The following is a 26333-nucleotide window of genomic DNA, read 5'->3' as shown; positions in this document are numbered from 1 at the left end:
TGATGTAAAACGAATTTTTGTTGATAATGGAAGTTCGACAAATGTTTTGTTTTACTCAACCTTCTCCCGAATGCGACTACCGACTGATCGACTTAGTGGGGTCTCCACGTCCTTGATCGGCTTTGCCGGAGACACCGTCACGACAGAAGGAGAAATCACCCTGCCCGTGACGGTCGGTACCGAACCACGGCAAAGCACAGTCTCCCTCATTTTCGCGGTCGTCCAAGTTCCTTCGGCCTACAACGCCATACTCGGGCGACCCGGACTGAATGCCCTCAGGACGATCGTCTCGACGTACCATCTCCTTGTTCGATTCCCGACCAAAAACGGAGTCGGGGAGATGCGCGGAGATCAACAGCTCGCCCGACGATGCTTCCAAATCTCCGTCCAAAGCGACGAGACAAAGGATCCCCTGACAATCGACAAACTGGATCAACGGGAGGAGGAAGAGCGGGGTTCGCCGGCCGAGCAGCTCGAGGCGATCCCGGTAGGAGAAAATCCCGACAGAAAAGTTTGGGTCAGGTCTCAATTGCCCGACACCGAACGCCACCGACTGGCGGAGCTGCTGACGGCCAACGCCGACATATTCGCATGGTCGGCAGCAGATATGTCGGGCATCCCCTCAGAAATAATTACTCACCGACTCAACATCGACCCGACAATGAAGCCGGTGAGGCAGAAGAAAAGGTCCTTCGCCCCAGAAAGGCAGAAGGCCATTGACGAAGAAGTGGACAAGCTGCTCGAAGCAGGCTTCATTCGGAAATACACGTATCCCGATTGGCTCGCCAATGTCGTCATGGTCAAGAAAGCCAACGGGAAATGGAGGATCTGCATCGACTATACCGACCTCAACCGAGCATGCCCGAAGGATAGCTTTCCACTCCCGAAGATCGACCAGCTGGTGGATGCGACGTCCGGATTTCGACTGCTCAGCTTCATGGACGCCTTCGCCGGGTACAATCAGATCCGGATGGCGCCTGAAGACGAGGAGCACACCGCGTTCGTGACCCCCAAGGGCCTCTACTGTTATCGGGTGATGCCCTTTGGATTGAAGAATGCCGGCGCCACCTACCAGCGACTCGTCAATAAGGTCTTCAAAGACCAGATCGGGCGTAACATGGAGGTGTACGTGGACGACATGCTGATAAAGAGCACGCAGATCCCGGACCATGTTCAGGATCTCGAGGAGACCTTCCGCACCCTTCGACGACACCGAATGAAGCTCAACCCAACCAAATGCGCCTTCGGGGTGACCTCGGGGAAGTTCCTCGGATTCCTCGTTTCTCAGAGAGGGATCGAGGCCAACCCTGAGAAGATAAAGGCGATCCTCGACATGCGTCATCCGAACACCAAGAAGGAGGTCCAACAACTGAACGGAAGAATCGTCGCTCTTAGCCGATTCATTTCCCGATCAGCTGAAAGGTGCCTCCCGTTCTTCAAGACCCTGCGCCAGGCGAACGGTTTCTCTTGATCGGATGAGTGCGAACAGGCCTTTGAAGACCTGAAAAGGTACCTGGCTTCCCCGCCGCTGCTCGTAAAGCCGCAGGTCGGGGAGACCTTGTATCTCTACTTGGCCACATCTTCTGAGGCGATCAGTTCGGTGCTCGTTCGGGAAAACGAGTGCCGAACCCATCAGCCCATCTACTACACCAGCAAAGTGCTCCACGGCGCCGAAGCCAGATACTCGGAGACGGAAAAGATGGTTTTCGCCCTGACCGTCTCCGCGCAACGGCTCCGACCATACTTCCAGGCCCACGCCATCGTGGTACTCACCAACCAGCCCCTGAGGGCCGTACTGCGCCGACCCGACACATCCGGACGACTCGCTAAGTGGGCAGTGAAGCTTAGCGAGTTCGACATTCAGTACCGACCGAGGCCTGCCTTGAAGGCTCAGGTCTTGGCCGACTTCATCGCTGAATGCCCGACGACCGACCGAAAGTCGGGAGCTGAAAGCCCGGGACGAGATTCGGTCTCTGAGCCAGACCCGATCTCCACCTGGGTACTTCACATCGACGGAGCCTCCAACGCTCAGGAAAGCGGGGCCGGGCTCCTGCTCACGAATTCGGATGGGGTAGTCACCGAATACGCCCTCCGGTTCGACTTCAAGGCCTCCAACAATCAAGCCGAATACGAGGCACTCCTCGCGGGCTTGAGGATGGCGAAGGAACTGGGCGTCGACAGCCTCCGGGCATTCTCCGACTCTCAGCTGATCGTGGGGCAGGTCAAGGGCGACTTCGAGGCGCGAGATCCGACCATGATCAAGTATCTTCAGAAGGTAAAGGATCTCGTGGCCCGCCTCGAGCATTTTGAGATCTCCCACATCCCCAGGACGGAGAACGCCCGTGCCGATGCTCTCTCCAGATTGGCAACGTCGGCCTATGATTCTTTGGGTCGGACGTTTGTCGAAAACCTCCAACAGCCGAGCATCGATCGGGTCGAAGAAGTACAGCAGCTAACGTCTGAACCAAGTTGGATGGACCCGATCGTCCGGTACCTGTCCGACGGGATCAGTCCCGAAGATCCCGCGGAGGCCAAGCGACTCCGATGGTCGGCGTCGCAATATGTGATCATGGACGGCCGACTCTACAAGAGGTCGTTCTCCCTCCCTCTGCTCAGGTGCTTGGGACCGACCGACGCTGACTACGCCCTCCGAGAGGTTCACGAAGGAATTTGTGGGAATCACTTGGGGGGCAAGTCCTTAGCCTTCAAGGTCTTACGACAGGGCTACTACTGGCCGACCATGAGGAAGGATGCGGCAGAGTTGGTCCGAAGGTGCGAGCCATGCCAGAAGTATGCCAATATTCAGCACCAACCGGCCAGCCAAATCACTCCCATTGTCGCTCCATGGCCCTTCGCTCAGTGGGGAGTCGATATTCTCGGCCCCTTCCCACCGGCGTCAGGCCAGAGGAAGTTCATCGTTGTCGCCATCGACTACTTCACGAAGTGGGTCGAGGCCGAGCCCTTGGCGCAGATTACCGAGCGGAAGATGGAGGACTTCATCCAAAAGTCCATCATCTTCAGGTTCGGATTGCCGCGCACCATCATCACCGACAACGGACGGCAATTCGACAACCAAGACTTCAAGGACTTCTGCGCCAGGTTCCACATCCGTCATCGACTAACTTCAGTCGGGCACCCACAATCCAACGGCGAGGTTGAGGTGACGAACCGAACCCTGCTCCATGGACTCAAGACCCGACTGAACGAAGCCAAAGATCTCTGGGTCAACGAGCTGGGCTCCGTCCTGTGGGCTTACCGAACGACCCCCCGCGTCCCAACCGGAGAGTCGCCGTTCAGTTTGGCCTACGGGACAGAAGCTATGATCCCGCTCGAGATTGGCCTGCCATCTTCAAGGGTCGAGCAGTACCGCGAGCCGGACAACTCCGAAAGCCGGAGGGCCGACCTAGACCTTCTCCCCGAACTGCGAGATGAGGCTCAAATCCGAATGGCCTCATACCGACAGAGGGTCGCCCGGTATTACAACGCCAAGGTCAGACCAAAGCTCTTTAAGCCTGGCGACCTAGTCTTGAGGAAGGCAGAAGTGTCGAAGCCCTTGGACCAAGGGAAGCTGACTCCCAACTGGGAAGGACCCTACAAGGTTGCTGACACCTTCGGGCCGAGGGCCTACCGGCTGGAGACCCTTGAGGGGAAGCCCATTCCCCGGACTTGGAACGCCGACAACTTGAAGCTGTATTATCAGTGAATTCTGTAATTCAATCGTCGGAATACAAGTTCAGTTTGAAAAATCGGAGTTCTAACTCTTCGACTACTGATCGGCGCTCAGCCCCGACGCATCGACGCGGACCTGGCACCGACGACACATCGGCCCCTTACACGGACCGATGCATCTACGATGACGGGAGTTCATACTCCTTCTACGGTCAAATTTTCGGGCAGAATCCATCGGCCGACTGGCCGATTGGGCCCCGACCGAAGAGAGGCTAAAAGCCCACGCGGCTATTGCCGCGACTTCCGACCAGGCTACGGCCGGTCGAGAGATATTCGGCTTACCACCGTCTATCACATGACGCGACCTTAGTCGCACCCACTACTCGCCGACCGACCTACGGCCGGCTGAACGACACTCGGCTTGCCACCATCTGTCAAAGGACATGAAACCCGACGCAAGAGCATGGGGACCCGACTTACTATCGTGCCCCCGACACTGCGCCGGACGATGATCGACTAAGTGCATCTACGGAGGTCCGGCTGCCGAACCTTGGCAGGTTCGGTCGGCTTCCGGCTCAACAGATGGACCCGACTGGCAACTTCGACTACCCGAAGCCGACCTAAAGTCGGGACCCATTCCGCTTTCAGGGCTATGCAAGTTGTCGGAGTCCTACCGACTCACGTGAGTTAGTGGCTTACTTAAGTTAGCAACTAAAGTTCGACATCGCAGCAATGGTCGGCATTACAAACAAGAAGGAAAAGAAGAAAATTTTATTCGTTGATAAAAGGAAATTACAGAGTCGGGACGAAGCCCGATTACATGTATTTTCAAAAAAGACAAAAATAAAGATGGTCGGCAGGACCGATCACCCGTCCTGATCGATCTCTTCGACCGACGGAGGATCGGGGATGATCGGCGTCTCGGCCATAAGCGACGCTTGGTCGGCCGCCGAGGGATGGGCTTCGGTCGACAAAGGAACTTCGGTCGGCACCTGCTCTGGGACGGCTTCCTCCACCACGATGACGCCTCCCGACGGCTGGTCGGCCATCTCTTCCGTTCCTTCTTCTTCGGCTCCTTCCTCGGCGAACGGTGGGATGACGCGGCTGACGTCCACCTCCGGGTACAAGGCATGGACGGCGTCCCGACCATCCTCGAACCCGACCCGGTATGAGGCGAAGCCCGATTCGAGCATCTCCTCCCGGTATCGGTCGGAGGACCGGAAGTCCTCCACCGCCCGTTCGGCCGACTCTCTCGCCGACACTGCCTCGTCCTCAGCTCGGGCGAGCTCCTCCCTCGCCGACTCCGCCTCGGCCTTCGCCATTTCGGCGTCGATCTGGGCGATGGACAGCTCCTCTTCGGCTTCCGCGAGCTTCTCCAGGCTGGCCCGGAGTTGCTCGCGTTCCCCTTTGAGCTCGGCGGTTGCACCATCCCGTTCGCGTCGAAGGCGGCGTACGGCCCGACCTTTGTGCCTGGCCTCCTTTTTGGCCGACTGCAGTTCGGACCCAAGCCGGGAGACCTCGTCGACTAACTTGGCCTCCCGGTCGGCCGACTGCAGGAGTTGTTCGGCCAACATCGCCCTCTCTGCTTCGGCCGCCGCCGACCTCTCCTTGAAGGCTGCCCGAACGTTGCCGAACCTTCGGTACCCGACCTCAAGTTCGGACATTGTGAAAATCAGCTGCCGATCAAAAAGCTTCGTCAGAATTGCATGATAAGCAAAAATTCCCAAGGAAAATCTCTAAGGAAGAGAGGACCCGAAGCTTACCTCGACCATCGTCGGGTAGAACCGAGACAACATCTCGGACACCTGCCGAGTTCGCAGCAACCCCACATCGGTTGGGAGGAGGATTCCTTGGCACAACCTCCTCGCGAGATCGTGGTCGGCCAACGCCGACGAACCCTCGGGGTAGTAGTTGCTTGGAGGCATCGACCGGCCCCCCGATCTATCCTCCTCCGCGGGCTCCATCGGGGCTTTCCCCCGATCAGCTGCCCCGACCGACGGCCGAGATCCTTCCGCGCCGATCAAAGTCCTGCAGATGCTCGACGCGTGGCGCCCCCCGGTTGGCGGAAGATTCGGCGCGCCCCGCCCCGGGACGGCCGCACCGCCCGCATTAAATGCTGGAGCGGGCGCCAGCCAACCACCTTGACACGCGGCGCGCGGGGCGCGGTCCCGCATTCACGCACCCGCGCCGGTTCGCGTTCCCGATGGGATGCCTGACAGCGGCCCACTCTTCCGCAATCGGCGCCGAATATCCGATCGACTGACGCCGTATCGTCCGGAGCCCGATCTTCTGACACCGACGTGACGACTGACGACGACAAGACGTGGCGTCTGACGCCCGACGCCGACGTGACCTCTGACATCGACTGGACGTCCGGATCGCTGAGCATTCATGAGGCATCTGACATCGGACCATCCGACAGTACGGTCGGATCTACACGTGCGACAAATCCACTCCCAGTCGTCCGGGATTGCTGCCCGAATGGAAGCATCGTCCTGTCCACCACCCGACTTGGGAGTGGAGGGGGGCAACTGTTGGGGGATACCCGCTGACCGACCGACTGCTGGAGGGCCCGACCGACTGCTGGAGGGCCCGACCGACTGGAGGGCCCGACCGCCCCCGTTGGACGACTCTGACTGGCCGAAAGGCCGACCGATCATCGGTCGACCGACTGACGGGACCCATCAGCGACTAATAACCGTCCATCCAACGGCCCATCGCCGACTGGGGGTATGTCGGGCGTATCCATCCCGACCGACCGAACCCCGAGGTTCGATGGCCGACTTATATGATGCTCGCCGACCAATGGAGGGGCCCGACACCACTTCGCTGGCTACCGACGTTGGGTCGGTCGGCTCCTCCAATCGCCGTACGGCCGCCAGACGTTGTCAGCTCTGACACGGACATGCGGCACAGTTACCTAGGGGCATTGTCCCGCCGAGAGCCGGGTCAACCCTGGTGATTAGACGGATACACGGCGACATGACGTTTTTACGGCGGCTCTGACAGCCTACAGTGAGTTGACAGTTCCTCACTTGTCCGCGCCATTAATGACGGCGCCATACCGTGCTCCACTATATATACCGAGGAAGGCAACAGTGCAAAGGGTCGATCCACCCGTCTCTCCCACATACGCAGGCTCGCTCCTCTCTCTCTCCCTCTCTCTTTCTCAGAGCTCTCTGTCTGCATTTCACTGTTGCCCAGTCACCTCTCTGACTTGACCGTCGGAGGGTCTCCGCCGGAGCCGCCTCCGGTCAGTGCGGACTTCCTTTTGCAGGTGCACGCTTCCCGGCGATCGGGCGACGAGGCGATTGGCCGCAACAACTATGATTTACTTTTTGCACTTAAATAAATCATAGAACATTTTTAGAGTATGTTTAGTTGCTCATAGAAAGCATAGGAAAATGATTTTTTTTTTTGAAAAATCAAGTCCTCCGACTGTGAATAAGTAAATAACGTAGAAAGAGGTTTCCAAATTTAGCTTCTTTTTTTTTTCCTCTCTTTTCTATGGATACATTTTTTTTTATTTTTTTTATTTTCTTTATAAATTTTCTAAACAACCAAATATGAGTTCACCAACTAGTCACTTCTCTCTCTTAGAGCAATCACGTGCACCTATATATCAATCAATATAAATAAAAAGAGCTGATAGAAAATCTAAGCCTTCATCTATACATCATATTTATGGCATATCGATACCTATAACTTATAATACCATATCCCAATAAATTCTATCTCTCTCTCTCTCTCTCTCCCTCTCTCCTCCCCCCCTCCCCAATGCAACGTAAGATAGATTAGGAAAATTACCAAAGTTGTCAATTTTTATTGCTAGCAATAATTAGTTATCTAATATCTAAATTAAGTAGCTGAAAAAAAACAAAACATGAAGTTGTATCTTAGTATCTATGATCTTTTAAAACTTGTAACTCACAAGGTAGATATCCACATTGCAATACGCCATGGTTATTGCAGTATCACAACTTTTCTTTGCTGAATTTTGGACCGAGTTAAAATCACACTCATGCATGTGCCGATTAATTGATGTAAAAAAAATGGTGCATAACCTACATCTAATGCAATGTTTATATGCACCACATTTGTGATATGTTAATATTTCTGGTCCACAATACATTGTCATGTTAAGTTTGATCTCCCCCTTTCTTTCTGGGAAATAATTTGTCATGGGTTATGTGGGTTAGAGAAATGCCAAGTTTGTTGATTTTTCTTGATGTTGACAATTAGTTAACAAATATGATATCTATGTTATATTTTAGTGGCAAAACTATAACTTAACCTTTCAAACATATATTTTGCTAAGATAAATGGCAATTTTATAATATGCACTAGTTTATTAATAATTCTATGATTCTTTTTTATAAATTTGTAGTGAGTTTATATGTAAAATTTGGTATTACTTCTAAAACACCTTCAAATAGAAAAACTTTACTCTTTCTAAATTTTGATGATAGATAAAATATCCTCAACATCACTTTCACACTAAATAGCAACATTGTAACAAGCAATATTCTACCATCGAAGATGCAATTATCTTTTGTGACTCTAGAGTATATTCAAAGATCAAGATTGTGAAGCTCAATATTCTTTTTAAAGTATCATTTGACATGAAGTCTCTAAACCTTATGGTAATAGATAAAATATTCTCAACACTACTTCATATTAGTTTTAGAAAATTTAGTCCACCATGTTTGTGGTACTTCCGCAACTTTGCAATGATAGTAACTAGTTTTGATAAGAGAGAGTACTTGATTGATTAGCTAATTTAATAAAAAAAGGACTATCAAACATATCTTTTAAAATTTAAGTTATGTATAATAGTTGTAGTTGGCAAATGAAGACTATAATAAATTTAAAATGTAACTAGTTAATTCGAGACAGATCTCATCAGTGGCCTCACAAGTATTTCATTACTTGAGTAGAAAAATGGTCTTTATCCAAAGTCTTTCCCGTGTTTACTAGTGATGGTGTTTCTCATCCTGTTAAGTTTTACATTTTTTAAGAAAGTTGTTGTAAATCCTATGCAATTTTTAATAAGACATCCTTGTGGTAAATATATGCAACAAAAAAAAATAAATTCAAAAATTTTCATTCTCAATATTATATATTATTTATTCTTTTGATTTAAATCAATCATCCATTTCACATGTTATGATATCATTGATATTTTTTAATTACTCCTTTCTCTTAAAGTAGTCACTCTTGCATATGCTAATTAGCTGTCATAAATAAAAAAAGTCAAACCATGAAATTTGCTTATGTGTATTAGATTTGTAATTTTTAATATTTATCATAGAGAATATACTTTATTCTAATAAATTTGATCCTTTTTTTTTTTAGAGGTGATAGTAATTTATTGAATGTTGGAAGTCCGAGAGACACCAAGTTTATTAAGTTTTCTTGATAATGAAATTTTCTTACACTTCTAGAATTAAATAACATCAACATAGTTATAACTTCAACTCTTCAAACTTCTTGCTTGTCAAACTAGATAGTAACATTGCATTATATGCGCTCATACCAGAATTTTTTTATTCTATTGACTCTAGCCAAATTTATAGCCACCAAAGAGACACCAAGTTTATTGATTTTTCTTGATAATATTTTTTTTATATTTTTAAAATTAAATAATATCAATGTAATTATAACTTCAACTCTTCAAACTTCTCGCTTGTCAAGCTAGATAGTAACATTACATTATATGCGCTTATATCATGATTTTTTTCTTCTATTGACTCTAGCCAAATTTATAGCCACCATGTTGAGCCCAGCGTTTATCTTTGAACTTTAACATATTTTAGTAGATAAGTTTTGCCCTTCAATCAATTCCAACTTGGATTAAATATTCCTCAGATCACTTCCATACTACAGGTAGATAATTTACCCACCATGTTTAAGTCGCGGCACTTATGTAGTCTCTTGCCATAATCTTGAGGCTCGCTATTAGCTAATCTAGTGACGCGCTAAGCCGAAATTAATAACCTACACTAGATGCACCTAAATAACTTTTCCTACGTAATATAGCCTTAAAAAATCCGAAAACAGGGATAAGGGTGGTCCCACAAAATAAATTGCGTAACATCATCGGGGGAGTGGGCCAACCAAATCCCCGCGAGATGCGGCAAGATCGAGCCTCCCGTTCGTAGAACGGACTAGTCGCCTTTGTCGGCGTCATTCCATCAATGCAGTTTAACATTTTCCACGAGACCGTGACCGTTCCCCGTCGCTCTATTATCATCCAATTTCAATCCAACGGTTTGAATTTGAGCATACACAGTAGTTTCGGCGCGTTCCACGTCTCGATTTAATATTAATGTAGGATAAAGTATCATAATGAGAGTGGCCGGTGCCCAGATCTTATTGCGGTCTTGCATCCCTGGGTCCCAGGAGACCAGGAACCAATGGAATATGCTGTCCTCGAGGTCCCATTACCGCTTATTCCATCCAGCGTTCGATTGGAGAGGCAGGCGTGACCGGGCGGGGTAGTTGGCCACCCCAGGTGGGCGGTCACGCCACCGCGACACCTGGAAGACTCGCACGAAAGTGCTGACTGACACGTGGCATCACGACAGCCTTAGTGAAGACCGCTCGTGACGGCGTTGAAGAAACTGCAATCCCTCTCTATCTCCGTCACCGTTCTTACAGAAAACCAAAAAAAAAATCTCCGTCACCGCTAGATTGTACCCCTGGCCGAGTTAACTTGTCGTGCCTCGGCAGTGATATCGCGCCACGTTATAACGTGGAGTGGAATACCTTATCGTTGGGTTCTAATAGCCCTCCGTTCCAAATCAGACGGTTATCACACCACCGACAGATCAAGATTCTTAAGTGAATCAAGATTACCATTAGAGCTGGTTCGAATTACTTCTGGTATAAGATACCACAAACAGCAAAAGCCATGATTCGTCCACGTGGTCTCAAATGCCTTTCGAGCCAATCATATAAGCAGATATCTTATAAAGATTTACTATGGACGGCCACGATCGTCCGCGGAAGAGACTTGTGGTGGACTCACCAAAGTTGTGGCTCGCACGCATTCTAAATTCCAACTCCCGATGTCGGCAGACCATGCACGTGAAATGCAATATAACGGCAAGGACGTAGAAATGGACAAAAGGAACCGTTTAAGGCGGGAGGTTCAACTCAATTAAAGTAGACCAGTTAGCTGCTGACAAATCTGGTCCGTTCTAACAAGTATAAACTGTTAATATTGAAGAGCCCAACAGTTGTCGTCTAACCGTGGTGACGGGTGTCGGACGTCCATCCCACAACCTCGGTGCCCTCCGGGCACAAAATCGTTCTAGCCTCTTCTGTGACAAAAATGTCCCTCTCTCGAACCTTCCTAAAAGGCTCGAACACGTCCGTGACCGCTCGATTCACCAACACGACACGTGTACGGCGTACCGTCAACTCCGCGCTGATAGGTACATGCGAGACAGCTCACCTCTCGGCAAAGTTACCAACACCTGCAGCCCCCGGCGCTTATTTATTCGTCCCCAAATCTCCTCAACCGGTCATCAAGTTCTCTTGGAGATCATTCCAAGCTTTCGAAGTTTTCGAGCTCTCTGCTCTCGTCCTTCTTGCCCAGTCTTCTCCTCCTCCTCCTCCTCCTCTCTTACGCTTCTCTTCTTTTCATTTAACTTCTGTTCGAGTTGTTAGCGATGGCGCCAGAGATCGTCAGGAAGGCAGCGGTGGTCGCAGCATATGGAAAGCGTTCGGCGGCGGCGGCGGTGTCGAGAAGGGCGTACGTGACGTTCCTCGCCGGCGACGGGGACTACTGGAAGGGCGTGGTCGGGTTGGCGAAGGGGCTGAGGAAGGTGAAATCCGCGTATCCGCTGGTGGTGGCGGTGCTGCCGGACGTGCCGGAGGACCATCGTCGGATCCTCCGCTCCCAGGGATGCCTCGTCCGCGAGATCGAGCCCGTCTACCCCCCGGAGAACCAGACCCAGTTCGCTATGGCCTACTACGTAATCAACTACTCCAAGCTCCGTATCTGGGAGGTAGTCTCACCGCCCCGTATCCCACTGTACCACTCTACCTTCCTCTAATTTTAAGGAATCTTTGTTTCTGTCTTATTCAAATGTGGTACTGGTGTCATGGTGTGCAGTTCGTGGAGTACCAGAAGATGATATACCTGGACGCGGATATCCAGGTATACGATAACATCGACCACCTCTTCGATCTCCCGGATGGCGACTTCTATGCGGTGATGGATTGTTTCTGCGAGAAGACTTGGAGTCACACGCCGCAATACGAGATTGGATACTGCCAGCAGTGCCCGGATAAGGTATCCTGGCCGGAGGACAAGCTTGGACCCCGGCCGGCGCTCTACTTTAACGCCGGGATGTTCGTCCACGAGCCCAGCCTCGCCACCGCCGAGTCTCTCCTTAAGGCCGTCAGGTCCACTCCCCCCACCCCGTTCGCCGAGCAGGTAATCCTGCGGTTTTTTGTCGTCTTTCAGACAGATTCCAGTGAGGTTTTTGGCGGTCGGTTCTAAGTTTTGAATTTTTTTTATTCGGGCGTAGGACTTTTTGAACATGTTCTTCAAGGATGTTTACACGCCGATCCCTGGGGTTTACAATTTGGTCCTCGCGATGCTGTGGAGGCACCCGGAGAACGTGGAGCTGGACAAGGTCAAGGTGGTCCACTACTGCGCTGCGGTACGTGCCATCGAGTTTTGACCGTCCGATCTTGGTGGATCTGATGATTCCATGCTTTGACTTGCGTGCTGACGTATTTTTTAATTAAAAAAATGGGTTTGCAGGGGTCGAAGCCGTGGAGGTACACGGGGAAGGAGGCGAACATGGATCGGGAGGACATCAAGACGCTGGTGAAGAAGTGGTGGGAAACATACAACGACGAGTCGTTGGACTACAAGGGACCGGCGGTGGCGGAGGCCGCGGTTCCGGCGACAGCGCAGGCGCCGGCGCCGGCGGACGGGTTGAAGCAGCCGTTCCTGGAGGCCCTGTCGGAGGCTGGGGTGGTGCATTACGTGACTGCACCCTCGGCGGCATGATATGGGGAAGCCGCAATGGCGCTCTCGGGCTCCCTTTTTTTTTTTTTCAAGATTAATAAGTCTCTTTTGGAAAAATAGTGTCTTTGGACTTTGTTAATATTTGGAATGGATAAATAATAGTGTGTTTCTATAAAGCAGATTATGACCTAAGAAAAGGGGGAAAGAAAGGGTTTATAGGGTAAAGATGTTCTCAAATCGCGGGATTGCAGTTATTTGTTAACTATTTGCAATTCATGCTGGTGTATAATATGGAGTGATTGAAAAGAAAAAAAAAAAAAAAAGTTCTGAAGAAGAAAAAAGTTGGGTCTGAAAAATCTGACACGAGAGCCTTTCTTTTCAGATGTTTGAATGAAAACTTGTGTGGAGAGCAATGCATCGCAATGATTTTTCCAAATCCTAATCCTGTGGAGGTCTACGTACCATCAATTTTCCTTTGGCCTGAAGCCATTCAGTTTGGGTAATGCTTGAAACGCGTAATTATTGCGACATTTATGACAGACCTATAACAAGGAAAGGGAGCAGCATAATTAATGGGGACTGGGGGATCCATGATGCGTATAACTGAGGTGAATGATGTGTGTTTTAGTCCTTCGTTTTCTTTTCCTTTGGTGAAGATCATTGTGAAGCAGAAACCATATGGGACAGGCAGAGAGAAGGAAACTTTTGCCGCGCTCCGCTAACGCAAAAAATTAGGGACTCCTTTTGTTAATGGAGTCATTAGTTCTATAAATTTTTTCCTTCATACTAATTAGAGCATGGACAACTGGTACGAGGAGTTCTTAAATTTTCGGTTTAAGGTGGATGCTAGGAGAAACATGACAAAATAGAAAATCTGTTCTAATTTTCGGTTTAACTTCTGCATTTTTTTCACTGCATCACATTTGAAACAAGCTTTACTAGCACCGTTGGTTGGCGAATAACTATAAATCTTGATGATTTAGTTTTAAGTTGTTTCAAATAGTTTCAAAAGCCGGTGCTAAGAATAGTAATGCACCCAACATGGCTTCCAACCCAAAATGCTATTTATTTAGTTCTAAATGTTATTTGTGAAGACTATCTGATGCTACATCTGATCGATATTAAATATGGATAGACAGGTTTGATGTGTTTTTGTTTGAGCTCATACAATGATAGTTACTAAGAAAAACAGAACTAAATGTAGTTTTATCCCTTGTGCCATAGTTAGCAGGGTTCCACAAGATAAAAAGAGAGTAGGTGAGCTCATCTTTTATGTTTCTCCCCTCATAACCTTATCTAATGAGATATTTTTGCAACATTATAGTCATCTATTTGCAATCTTTATGTATGACTTTTTCATCTCTACTAAATCAAATTTTGTAGAGCCAAACAACTAGAATCCAGTTATATAATACTCGCTCTCTAAGTCTGCCTTGATGTATCATGCGTGTCCAGCTCCTCGTTTTCTCTTGTAGACTTTTTATAAAACATTTTAGAATTATAGCACTTCCATCCAAAACCAATTATCTAAATCTTAGAGCATAGATAACGTTCCATCATCTTATTCAAGCATCTTTGTTTGAATTGATGACCTAATGGCCCTTACACGAGATAATATTAAATATCATAATAAAAAAAAACTTTATAAACTAAAAAGAAAAATAAGAGACCATTTAATATGTAACTCATTATAAATTTTACATAAAGTTGTTCTAAGAGTGATGTGTGGTATGCATACACCAAATTTAGCAACTCTATATCTATAGAGTGTAGATCTAGTACTATCAATATTCAAAAAAATATATTTTTAAGTCTAAATATAAAATTATTGAATTTCAATTTGATTCGTATTCCTATTTTTTTAAAAATCATATATAGTAAAACGAGGTTTACAAGCCTGTAAGATCCCAATTGGTACAATCTAGGTCCATTGATAAACACAAATTTTCCACTAGTTTTATATATTTCTATCTATAATTACCACTAGTAAAACGTAAGCTATTTCTTTTTTTCTTATTTAATTTCATTTTATTTTTTTTATGTGAAACAAATTTTCAAGTTGATGAGAGGATGCCGTGTAAAAGATTCACTTGCACGTGTCTTCCCATGCTCTGCGACAGCTAAAAGACCCAAAGTGCACCCAAAAATAGCTTCTTTCGCCGTCTTTTCGGTTCGATTTTGTGGTAACATTGCGTGGTCTGGCGGAGGTGATTCGTTCGGTAACCGTAGATCCAGAATCTTGACCTGGCTTGGATTGCGATGTTCAAAGGAGGCGGATATTTGTTAGTGGATCAGATCACAGAAGGGGGGAGGAAGGATGCCGAATAAGACATGTTATCCATCTAAAGAAAAAAAACAAAACAGAAAAGTATTACCCTCTGACCGTGGGTTCATTCCTTGTATCTCCATCATTTCTTATCTTGACCCTGAGTTGGTTAGAAAAGAGCATGTACGTAATTAAATGAATACTATTGCATGTCCACTTACAAGACAGATGGCTGACGTCTTTGATGCATGTTGTGGATGTCATCACAAGGATGTAAAGCTGATTCAGATTAGGAGGTGTTTGAGTATTTGGAAGGAGGGTCATATATTTATCATGATCTTTTGCAGTATAGAATTTAGTAAATTCTGACAAAGGAGATGTGATGCCTATCTGCTCTCTGCATGGAGCTAAATCAAAGTAATCATTAGTTACCTTGAGAATTTCAAGTTTCTCTTGCAGTCCCCTGCCCTATTTCGCCATGCCATTAAATTTGATCCAAAATAAGTAATATTGTTATCCATCCAATGTAAAAATTGAAATTGTGATACATATTAAAAAAAAAAAATCAATTTGAAAATAGCACAATATTTATTTTAATACATGCCGAAGCAATGGAAATTTAAAATATTGCTCTGATTAGCTGCTCTAAGGCTGTACTTATTTCCTGAAAGAGCAAAACAAAATAAAATTATTGGACATGATTTCCGTTCATAGTAAAATCAAAATCTATATGCAACATCAGCATAATAAAAACTCTGATTACATATCAAATATATATATATATATATATATATATATATATATAATATATATATATATATATATATAAAAGGATAGACTTGGACAAGACAGATTAGATTTGGGTTTAGATCAAATTAGATCAAACTGAACAATGAAAGCTTTACATCGATGATCCAAACTGTTATATATATATAGAGAGGAATAGACTTGGGCAAGATAGATCATATTTGGGTTTAGATCCGATTAGATCAAAATTCGACAATGAAGGCTTTACATCGATGATCCAAGTTATTGGATATGATTTACTATCTCAAAATTATTTATATACAAAAAATTAGATGATTTGAAGACTCTAAGTCTATGTATTAAGTGATCAAAAAATACATCTAATTCAATTTTATTTAGGATATTCAATTTTTGACTACTTGATGCATAGTCTATAGATTTTCAAATCATATAATTTTTTGTGTGCAAGCAATTTTGAGATAGTAAATCACATTCAATGGTTTGGATCATTGATATAATAACTTCTATTACAGAGTTTTGATATGACCGTATCTAAGTTCAAATCTGATCGAATTGATTCTAACCCCTCTCTCTCTCTCTATATATATATATTATATATATTGAGTGATAGAAATTTTATGGGGGTGGCAAGTTTGGCCCCTGTATAAAAGCTGATCTATGGCAGGTTCATAATCCCCAACAATATACTTTTTAGATGTTGGCAGAATTTTATCAGCAAATGCAACCTGAGGAGGGTGTTAGATGTATGTCCTAAAAGTCAATATGACTGACACATTGTAATAATTCTGGACACAATTCTGTACTTAATATATTGATATGATTAATAAAAAGATATTTTCTCTTTCATTCAAGTATGATGTGTCCTTGAATCATTCATAGAATTAGTTTCGATACATATTCTTAAGGCGTTGAGAATTAGAGACATGTATTTAATTTCTAAATACTCCGATCATAGGACTATCATGAAGATGGTGATTGATCCAGATAGATTGACGCACAAATAATTTTTTTCGGGATAGATCAGTCTCTGTTCTACTGTGTAGAGACACAGGACAACGAGTCTGGATAGTTGTTAGAGAATAACTAGTACTGAACATGACCAAATAAGAGATCACTTGAATTTTTATCGTCAGTGATTGTCTCGATGCTGTAGTTGTGTGACTAGTCCTTTGACTTGAAATAGTACTGCTACTCGCAGTATGGCTATTGGAGTTTGACTGACACCATAAACATGGATCTCAATGAGCCCTTATAATGGATGTTGATGACAGTTGATCCACTATAGGAGTGGGGTATGCATCAAAATAGGATTTATCGATCTTGATAGAGATGAGTAGTCTTATGAGATTTGAGAGGCTAATTCCATGAGTCTGTGGTCACAGCAGTGTGATTGATGAAAAAAAATTTCATAGAAGTCATAATTGGACTTGAACTAATCGAATCTATCATATGATTGATGTTGAGGTTTGACGATTTATCCATGGCCTGCCACCTAATCGAAACTCATGATAGAGGGACTGAATTACACGTTAATTACACCTAGAGGTTTATTTCAGTTCTATTGGGTTGCCACTATATATGGCTAAATGTCACTGACGGATTGTAAGAGCTCACTAGGATTGTTCTGAATCGATAATCTTTACTGAGTTAAAGTGAAATTGTTTCGATCCATTGAAAAAAGTTTCAATGATACAATAATAAGAGATCATTGTATATCTCACTACCAGATAGAATTGAACCTATGAGATTACACAACAAAGAGATTAGGTCTGGAATAAGTAATTGAGCTTATGAAGTATCAATTGAGTTTAGAGAAACCTATTGGGTGTATGGTAATCTTGCTAGCACATAGTTGGATCCAATTCTTCTTTCCGTTGGGATTACTTATTTGATAAGATAATACTAACTTAATTATCTGCTAATAATCTACATGAATAAGATTCATAGGACTCTAATTGTTAGGTGTCTAAGGTTATGGATCATATAAATTAAAGGTGCAAGTCTCTAATTAATTTTTTTGATAGTTACTCTTGGGCGCCACCTTGATTTGATCAAGTTAGACGTGTCCATTGATTAGAGAACTTTTAGTTTTCTTATGGGGCGTCTCTTGAGTGTATTTTAGGATGTCTAATTATGGGTGTAAGGGCTCCAATTGTTAGTGCCTAAAGGGTCTTCTAAAGTAAGTTGGTTAACTTAAGTTTATAGAAAATCCAATGCAAGTAGGACTTGTATTATGTGATCGAATAGGATTCAATCCTTGTGCCTATTTAAAGAGACCTCTCCTAAGATCCCTAGAGCATCAAAACCAGCAACCCCACCGCCAAAAGAGAAGTCCCATGCCTTTTCTGTTGGGAATAGTATCCCAAAGCCAATCGTCAGCCTGTTGATGGTTGTGCTCCTTTTGTATTAGTACATGAATTATAAATAAATAAAAGTTATTTTGATATTTTTTTATCACAAATGTTTCATCTTCTAATGAACTCCTGTGTTGTGGTGAAGTTCTTAGGACTATTTAGACTCGACAAAGGAGGATTTGTCGCCTAGTCTTTAAATCTGTTCGCGACCAAATGATACGTTGTTACCAAGAACGACAACATTTATCGAGCATAAGTCGTTGTGTCCCATATGGGTTGGTTGTCCTCATAACCAAAGAGTGTGGAGACACTGGTATGGCATACAGGTGAGATGTAATGGTACATCTGCACTGAACGTGACTGACTCCGGAGCTATTTCTGCTGTCAAAATTTGCTCTGATGGGATATGGGTATAAATGTCCCTCCGACCTGAGACCGCCACGGTGACTTGCAAGCAACTCACTGCACTTAGGCACTGGACTACCTGAATTTCTAATTCAGTGACGGAAGACTGCTGGGTGTAGTCAAGTACTTGACTTGTCGGTGCGTGTGTCAAGATGGGATTGACCACTCCAATTTAGGAGCTGTGTACAGTCGTGTTTCAATTTAGCAAAATCTTGACCAGGATAGTTCTAGTGAGGAGTCACAGGACTAATTGAGTTGAACACAATTCGGATGATCTCATCAGGGTTGACAGTTTTACCCTGAGTCGTCCTAAACACAGGGATCAAAAGAAATGAATTATACGGTAACCATATTCACGTAGGTTCTGAATGTTGCGATTGCGACTATTCGACCTATCCAGTCGTCGGGTATCATTGTTAGATGGTCACTTCGATTAGTACAGGAATTGGTTCCTGTGCTACCGACTTAGGTTCGAACCTGCGGGGTCACACACATTAGAGGTTCCTTTCTGATCTGATGGCTGATTATGAGTCTTATGTGTCTGAGACTCTATGATTGAGAATTAAGATTCTCTGATCATGAGTTCCACACATTTTGGGTACCGGGGTCAAAATTTTGAATTTCAAATTTTGAATTTGAAATTTGAACTCTTTGATTAGGGTTTCATATCGATGGTCTCTGATGCCAATTGCCCATCGAATTTGGACTCAATATTTATGAGAGATTTAATTAATGATTTGATCGCTAATTAACTCAATTTGATTGAGTAATTATTTTTAGATCAAGTCCAATTGAATTAGATTCAGTTTGGATTGATCCGATTAGGTTAAGTGTTGATCTAATCGCTAAGGTGGTTTAGTCCCTGATTTGATCAGGGGTTAGGCTTAGTTAATTCCTGATTTGATTAGGATTTTATTGAGCCTAATTAAGCCTAATTATGTTGAATTTAATCTGGTCTAATTGTGCTTAACCTATTTTAATTAGGTTGGCTCAATTTGAATCAAACCACCTTGTTTTAAATTCTCTGTGCCACCCAACTTCCTTGCGCCCATTTGAATTCACGAGAAGAAATTTTCTCGTGAATTTTCTCCCACGTAAAGCTCTCTCACGCCCATGTTTCTGTGCGCCAATTATTTGGATTAACTTGGTTTGTTACCCATTCAAATTCAAAGGGGTTTTGAATTTGAATGGATAACCAAATAACCATGCGCCAGCTTATCCTCTTTTGTGCACCCCATATTCCACACGAGAAATAGTTTCTCGTGAAAGTCTCCACGCACAAAAAAAAAAGAAAAAAAAGGCCACGCCATCTCTTCTTTCTCGCACAAATGGATGAGGATAAGATTGGTTGACACTTGAATTCAAATTTGATTTGAATTTAAGTGAGCAACCACCTCTTCTTATCCACTCACACACTTTCAACATTTCTTGCGATGTTTTATAAAATGAGAAAGGGAGGGGGCGTGGGAAATGAAAGAAAGAAGAGATAAGGGGTGTGGGGAGGTTCTGAAAAAATTTTGAAGTGTTCAAAATTTACCGAGAGGAGAGAAAAAGGATAGAGAAGTGGGCACAGGGTTTTTGGTGTGTACCCTAGGATTTCTATCTAAGGTTCGGGAAGTGAGATTGGTGTGCCACGAGTGTTGTGAGTCCACCAAATTTTAGGAAAAGATCCATCAGCCTCTCAACCAACCGTGCAGACGATCCGGAGCGTCCGAGGAGTCAGCACACATCGATCGAAGGAGTTCGATCAACATTAGCCATCAAAAGGGTGAAATCACGAACTAGCATTCGTGAGGAGCCGATCAGACGGGAGCTTCGTGTGGACGATCCGCAGAGGCCAGACACTAGTGTAGCTGTGATGTGATGATCAAAACCCCCGACGGTGATCAGATTGCGGTGATCGACTATCCGTAAAAGGTGATGTGTTCTGAACACAGTACAGTAAAAAGTTTACTGTTTCAAATTTGAATTTCAAATTTAAATGCATGCTATTGTATCATATTTAGATTCTAGTGTAGGATTAATTAGTATTAATTAATGAGATTAATTAATAATTTCGCTGTAATATAGTAATTTTGAAAAAAATTTAAAATTACCATTTTACCCCTGCACTGAATTTTCGCTTCAAATGGTATCAGAGCACGGTTCTAGAATATGATATACATATGCATGCGTAGATTAAGGTGTAATCTATAAGTTTAAATTTGAAATTCAAAATTTCAAATTTGAAATTCAAAATTTAAAATTTAAAATTTGTTAGAAGTTTCAAATTTGAAATTCAAAATTTGAATTTTGAATTTTAAAATTTGAATTTTGAAATTTGAATTTTAAAATTTAAAATTTGAAATTTAAAATTTGAAATTCAAAATTTAAAAATTTAAAATTCAAAGATTGAAAATTTGAAATTTGAAATTTGGTTGAAATCTCAAATTCGAAATTTAAAATTTAAAATTTAAAATTTGAAATTCAAAATTTAAATTTTAAAATTGATATATTTAGATATACTTGATCCAAGTAGCAAGTAATCTAATTGGGTTGGTTGCCATGGCCGTCCGGTCATAGAAGAAAAGTAGGATTTAAAGGCCCTCTCTTCCCATTCGATGGGGTCTCCTATGGCGGTAGGGGTGCCGATGCAATTATATCCCATGCCGATGAAGCAGTGAAAGAACTTAATTATAAAATTTATCATGAATGTATTAGATTAGATCTAAAAAAAAATTTATGATTTATTTTGAGTTATTTTCTATTATGAAATGAGCAATAGGATTGCTGTTTATGAATTGTGCTGACCCGTTTGTGAAATGAATCAACATATTTGGTGAACAGAAAATAAAATCTTTCAAAATTTAAAAATTATTTTTGAAATGCCAAACCCTAACCCATCAGCCCAAGTACTTAATTAAAAGAATTAAGTATTGTCTAGTAGGTCTAGAATTGTGAATTAAGACCTAAGATAATTGCATAAACTTGTGGGTCAATGGGTTAGATGAATTAGATCCATAATTGGGTTAGACCTAAGGTTAGCTTAAAAATAGATTAAATGGAGTAATTGGTCCAATCTAATCAAAAGTTGAATTAGATTAGGTCAAGGATACTCTAGACTCAACTTCAATAGTTGTAGTTGAATAGGTCCATGTCTTTAACTAGACCAAGATGGACTTAATTCATGGCTACGCAGTGGAGCCCTATTTACTAAGTTGATCAAAATTAAAACTAATGAACCGGTTGGTGTCTAAAGTAAGTTCGGCAGTTTTGACCAGTGGTTCTTAAGCGGGAGCTACTCGCATTGATTCGATCATTGACGAGTTAATGAAAAATCCCCACCACTGATCTCACTTACCTGGCCAATCTGATAAGTTAGATTTTAATTAGATCACTTGATGATTAGAGCTCACCCATGTCATTAGGTAAATCAGTGTGACTGATTTAGGTGCTCCTAATGCCAGCTTTAATTAAATCCTTTTTAATCTGACTTGATGAAGTCAGTGGGAGGATTGAAATTGGCTGGATGATTTCTTCTCTACTATCCTCTAATAAAATCCTCAAAAATTATTAGGTCCCTAAAATGATTAAGTTATAATGATAACTAAGTCAATGCCTCCCATTAAGTGAATGATAATGAGTCCATTAGTTCAATGATCATTGGAGGCCCAAAGGCCTGGTGTTCATTGGCTAATAGAATTATCATTCATAATATGATAATTTGGTTGAGTCTTTCTGATGGTGGTTAGGTTGGCTAGCCAAAGTCGGGCCTGATCATTTATTAGTCTGATTCACCAAATTAAGTCATATTAATGGTTGGACCTAACCAGATTTTTTCAGTGGAGGCCAAAGCCTACTGATTAGGTTCTGGGGCAAAATCAATTACTAGAAGTTGTTTAGAGAAACAACTGGTTAAGAACCTACCCATAGATGCACATGGGTTGACCAACCAAAGTTGGGCTCGTGTGTAGTCTGTGTGGATTCTAGTACCCATTAAGGAATTAAAGTAATTCCTCGAATTGGAGGTTGAGGCTACCAGTTCGTAAAAATATTGAGAAAAACTTTAGACTAAAGTCCAAGTCTTTAGTATTAATTTATGTACTAATAGAGGTCTGATTTTTCTTTATACAGCTATGGCCACTACCCTGTCGCTCCGGTCATTATTAGATAATGACAAGCTCATGGGACCTAATTTCGATAGCTGGTATCGAAAATTGAAAATCGTCCTTGAGCATGAGCTGATCCTTTACGTAGTAACGGATCCAGCACCTGAGGAGCCAGCTCCGAACGCTAGTAAGGCGATCCGAGATACTTACCAGAAGTGGCTCAATGACTGCACCACCGTCCGATGTATTATGCTGGCAGCAATGAATGACGAGTTCAGCCGCAGGTTTGAGAACGCCCAGCCACAGGAGATGCTTCAAATGTTGAACGACTCCTTTAGCATGCTTGACGATGTTGAAAGGCACAAAACTAGTTGTGCCATTTTCAATGCTCGGATGAGGGATGGAGCCTCAGTCACTGATCATGTACTGTACATGATCGAGATGATTGAGTGCCTAAGCAAATTGGGTTTTCCTATGCACGAGCAGCTCGGTAAGGATGCGATCCTTAATTCCTTGCCCAAGTCCTTCCTCCCATTTCTTACTCATTTTCGAATGACAAAGCCTGCAGTAAACTACCACGGGTTGTTGGGGTTGCTGCAGAACTTTGAGAAGGATCACCAGCTCCATAAGGAGTCGGTGAATGTAGTGGGAGGGTCTTCTTCTCGTCGTCGACCTTTTGGGAAGGGGAAGAAGAACAAGAAGAAGAAGAAGAACAAGAAGGTGCAGCCTCATGCTGGGATGGTTGCACAGGGTCAGACCAAGAAGCGCAAGCCCGACCAGAGCCAGGCAGAGTGCTTCTTTTGCAAGAAGCAGGGGCATTGGAAGAGGAACTGTCCTCAATACATTGCCTCCCTGGACCCGAACAGGCCGAAGAAGAAGCAAGATAATTATATGATAACTCCTTGCAACTTTTTCATTTGTGATACTACTGCCTGGGTATTGAATACTGAAAGCCCTTATCATATTTGTAATTCGATGCAGGGTCTGCAGGTCAGTAGGAGATTTGATGAAGGTGAGAGGTTCCTGAACGTTGGAGATGGCAGCAAAGTTTCAGTTCTAGCTTTAGAAATCATGAGTCTTGTAATCAATTCTCGTAATGTAATTCTGAGTGAATGTCACTATTGTCCAAACTTTTTATTAAATATATTTCTGTAGGCCTTTTGGCCATGTACGGTTATGATTTTTAATAAAAAAAAATATTTGCAATATCATTTTGAATGGTGTTACAATGTCTGTTAGATAATTAAATAATAAAATTTACTTACTATCACAGTCTGTTAATGTGGTTCAAAACTTCGGTAAATGTCCTACAATAGATAATGTGTCAGAAGTCTACCTTTGGCACTGTAGACTAGGTCATATCAATAAGAACAGGATAAACAGGTTGGCTCAAGAAGGAATTCTTGAACTTGGTGATTGTGAATCACTTCCAACCTGTGAGTCTTGTCTTCTTGGAAAGATGACCAAGTCACCTTTTTCTGGAAAAGGTGAGCGAGCCAGTGAACTCTTGGGTCTGGTACATTCTGATGTATGTGAACCTATGAGCTCAAGTGCAAGAGATGGATATTTCTACTTCATAACCTTCACAGACGACCTATCGAGGTATGGGTATGTCTACTTAATGAAGCATAAGTCGGAGTCATTTGAAATGTTCAAACTATTCCGAAATAAGGTAGAAAAATAAACTGGAAAGTGTATTAAAATTCTTCGATCTGATTGAGGAGGTGAATACCTTTTCAATGAGTTTCTGACGTATCTAGGGGAGAATGAGATTCTCTCTCAGTGGACTCCTCCTGGAACACCACAGCATAATGATGTGTCTGAAAGGAGGAAGCAGACCTTATTGGACATGGTTCGATCCATGATGGGATTTGCTGGTCTGCCGATCTCCCTCTGGGGATATGCGCTCGAATCGACTTGCTACCTTTTAAATAGAGTTCCGAGTAAGTCTGTAGCCAAAACGCCATATAAGATATGGATAGGACGTAAGCCAGTACTCTCGCACCTTAGGGTTTGGGGGTGTCCGGCTTATGTTAAACATTTAATTACAGACAAGCTTAGACCTAGGTCTGATAAGTGTAATTTTATAGGGTACCCAAAAGAGACCAAAGGATATTATTTCTACCTTGCTGATGAGCAAAAAGTGTTTGTCAGCCTTAAGGCAATCTTTTTAGAAAAGGAGTTCCTTAGTGAAGGAACTGTTGCCTCTAAGGTCAAACTTGACGAAGTTCGACAGGTGGAAAAATCGACACATGTTACTGAACCTGAACCGGATTTGATTAGATCAGATCCGGAGCCCATTGATTATGCACCCTTAAGGCAGTCTGGTAGAGTACCACATCAACCGGACAGATACTATGGTTTCTTGGTCCGGGATGACGATCCTGTCGAACTTGATGAAAACGATGAGGATCCGATCACCTACATGGATGCAATGCAGAGACCTGACTCTGAGAAATAACTAGAGGCCATGAAATCCGAAATGGAGTCCATGAAGGTCAACGATGTGTTGACATTGGTTGACTCACCCGAAGGAGTGAAACCCATAGGGTGTAAGTGGGTCTTCAAGAGAAAGAGGGGCGAGACGAAAAGGTGGAAACCTATAAAGCCCATCTGATTGCCAAGGGATATCGTCAACGTTATGGTATAGACTATGACGAGATATTTTTTCCTGTGGCAATGTTCAAATCCATTCGAATTATGCTTGCGATAGCTGCCCATCTAGACTATGAAATCTAGCAGATGGATGTGAAGACAGCTTTCCTAAACGGAGAGCTGGACGAAGAGGTGTATATGATACAACCTGAAGGGTTCACATCCACAGATGAGTCTAAGGTATGCAAGCTACAAAGGTCCATTTATGGACTTAAGCAGGCATCTCGGAGTTGGAACATACGTTTTGATAGGACGATCAAAACGTATGGCTTCGTTAAGAACGAAGAAGAGCCCTGTATTTATAAGTGGGCTAATGGTCCAGTAGTAGTATTTTTTGTATTGTATGTGGATGACATTCTCTTAATTGGGAATGATGTCCCTGCATTACAGGGAATAAAGATTTGGCTATCGTCACAGTTCTCCATGAAGGATCTGGGAGAAGCTTCCTACATTCTAGGGATGAGGATCTATAGGGATAGATCCAAAAGGTTGCTTGGCTTATCCCAATCCACGTACATTGATACTATGCTGAAAAGGTTCAGCATAGAGAATTCCAAAAAATACTATCTACCGATAGGCCATGGAATTTTTCTCTCGAAAAAGGATTGTCCGACAACACCTCAAGAGAGAGAGCGTATGGGTAAGATTCTATATGCTTCGGCAGTGGGATCTATCATGTACGCCATGACATGTACACGACCAGATGTGGCATACTCACTAGGGGTAGTGAGTAGATACCAATCTGATCCAGGGGAGAATCACTGGAAGGTTGTTAAAACCATCCTGAAGTATTTAAGAAATACTAAGACCAGTGGCTTGTATATGGTGAATCGGACTTGAGACTTATAGGGTTTACAGACTCTAGTTTTCAGTCTGATCGCGATGACAGCAAGAGTGTGTCAGGATTTATTTTTACCCTTAATGGTGGGGCTGTCTGCTGGAAGAGTTCTAAGCAGCACACTGTGGCTGATTCAGTATGCAAGGCGAAGTATATTGCTGCATCAGATGCTGCCAAAGAAGCGGTGTGGCTGAGAAAATTCATCACCGAGCTCGGAGTAGCACCCTCCCTTGTTGGTCCAGTTTTGCTCTACTGTGACAGCTCTGGAGCCATTGCTCAGGCGAAGGAACCAAAGGCACAC

The 26333-nt window shown here is 43.9% G+C and overlaps 1 protein-coding gene across 1 annotated transcript; it reads left to right on the top strand.

The window, feature by feature from the left end:
* The first annotated feature begins 11207 nt into the window (after positions 1-11207).
* LOC105044969 (galactinol synthase 2) lies at positions 11208-12834 on the top strand. Its single transcript, XM_010923091.4, has 4 exons — positions 11208-11684; positions 11792-12115; positions 12210-12344; positions 12449-12834. The coding sequence occupies exons 1-4, from the start codon at positions 11346-11348 to the stop codon at positions 12698-12700; spliced, it is 1050 nt and encodes a 349-aa protein (XP_010921393.1). The 5' UTR covers positions 11208-11345; the 3' UTR covers positions 12701-12834.
* The last annotated feature ends 13499 nt before the right edge of the window (positions 12835-26333 follow it).

This window comes from Elaeis guineensis, chromosome 5 (assembly GCF_000442705.2).
Source record: "Elaeis guineensis isolate ETL-2024a chromosome 5, EG11, whole genome shotgun sequence".
Taxonomy (NCBI): domain Eukaryota; kingdom Viridiplantae; phylum Streptophyta; class Magnoliopsida; order Arecales; family Arecaceae; genus Elaeis; species Elaeis guineensis.
The sequence above is the reverse complement of the archived record's forward strand: the minus strand, read 5'-3'. Positions and strand labels throughout refer to the sequence as shown.

Excerpts from the sequence above, each read along its gene's own strand:
- LOC105044969 (XM_010923091.4), top strand. The coding sequence starts at position 11,346 with ATGGCGCCAGAGATCGTCAGGAAGGCAGCGGTGGTCGCAGCATATGGA. Across the intron at positions 11,685-11,791 it reads CCAAGCTCCGTATCTGGGAG|TTCGTGGAGTACCAGAAGAT; the intron begins GTAGTCTCACCG and ends CATGGTGTGCAG. Across the intron at positions 12,116-12,209 it reads CCACCCCGTTCGCCGAGCAG|GACTTTTTGAACATGTTCTT; the intron begins GTAATCCTGCGG and ends ATTCGGGCGTAG.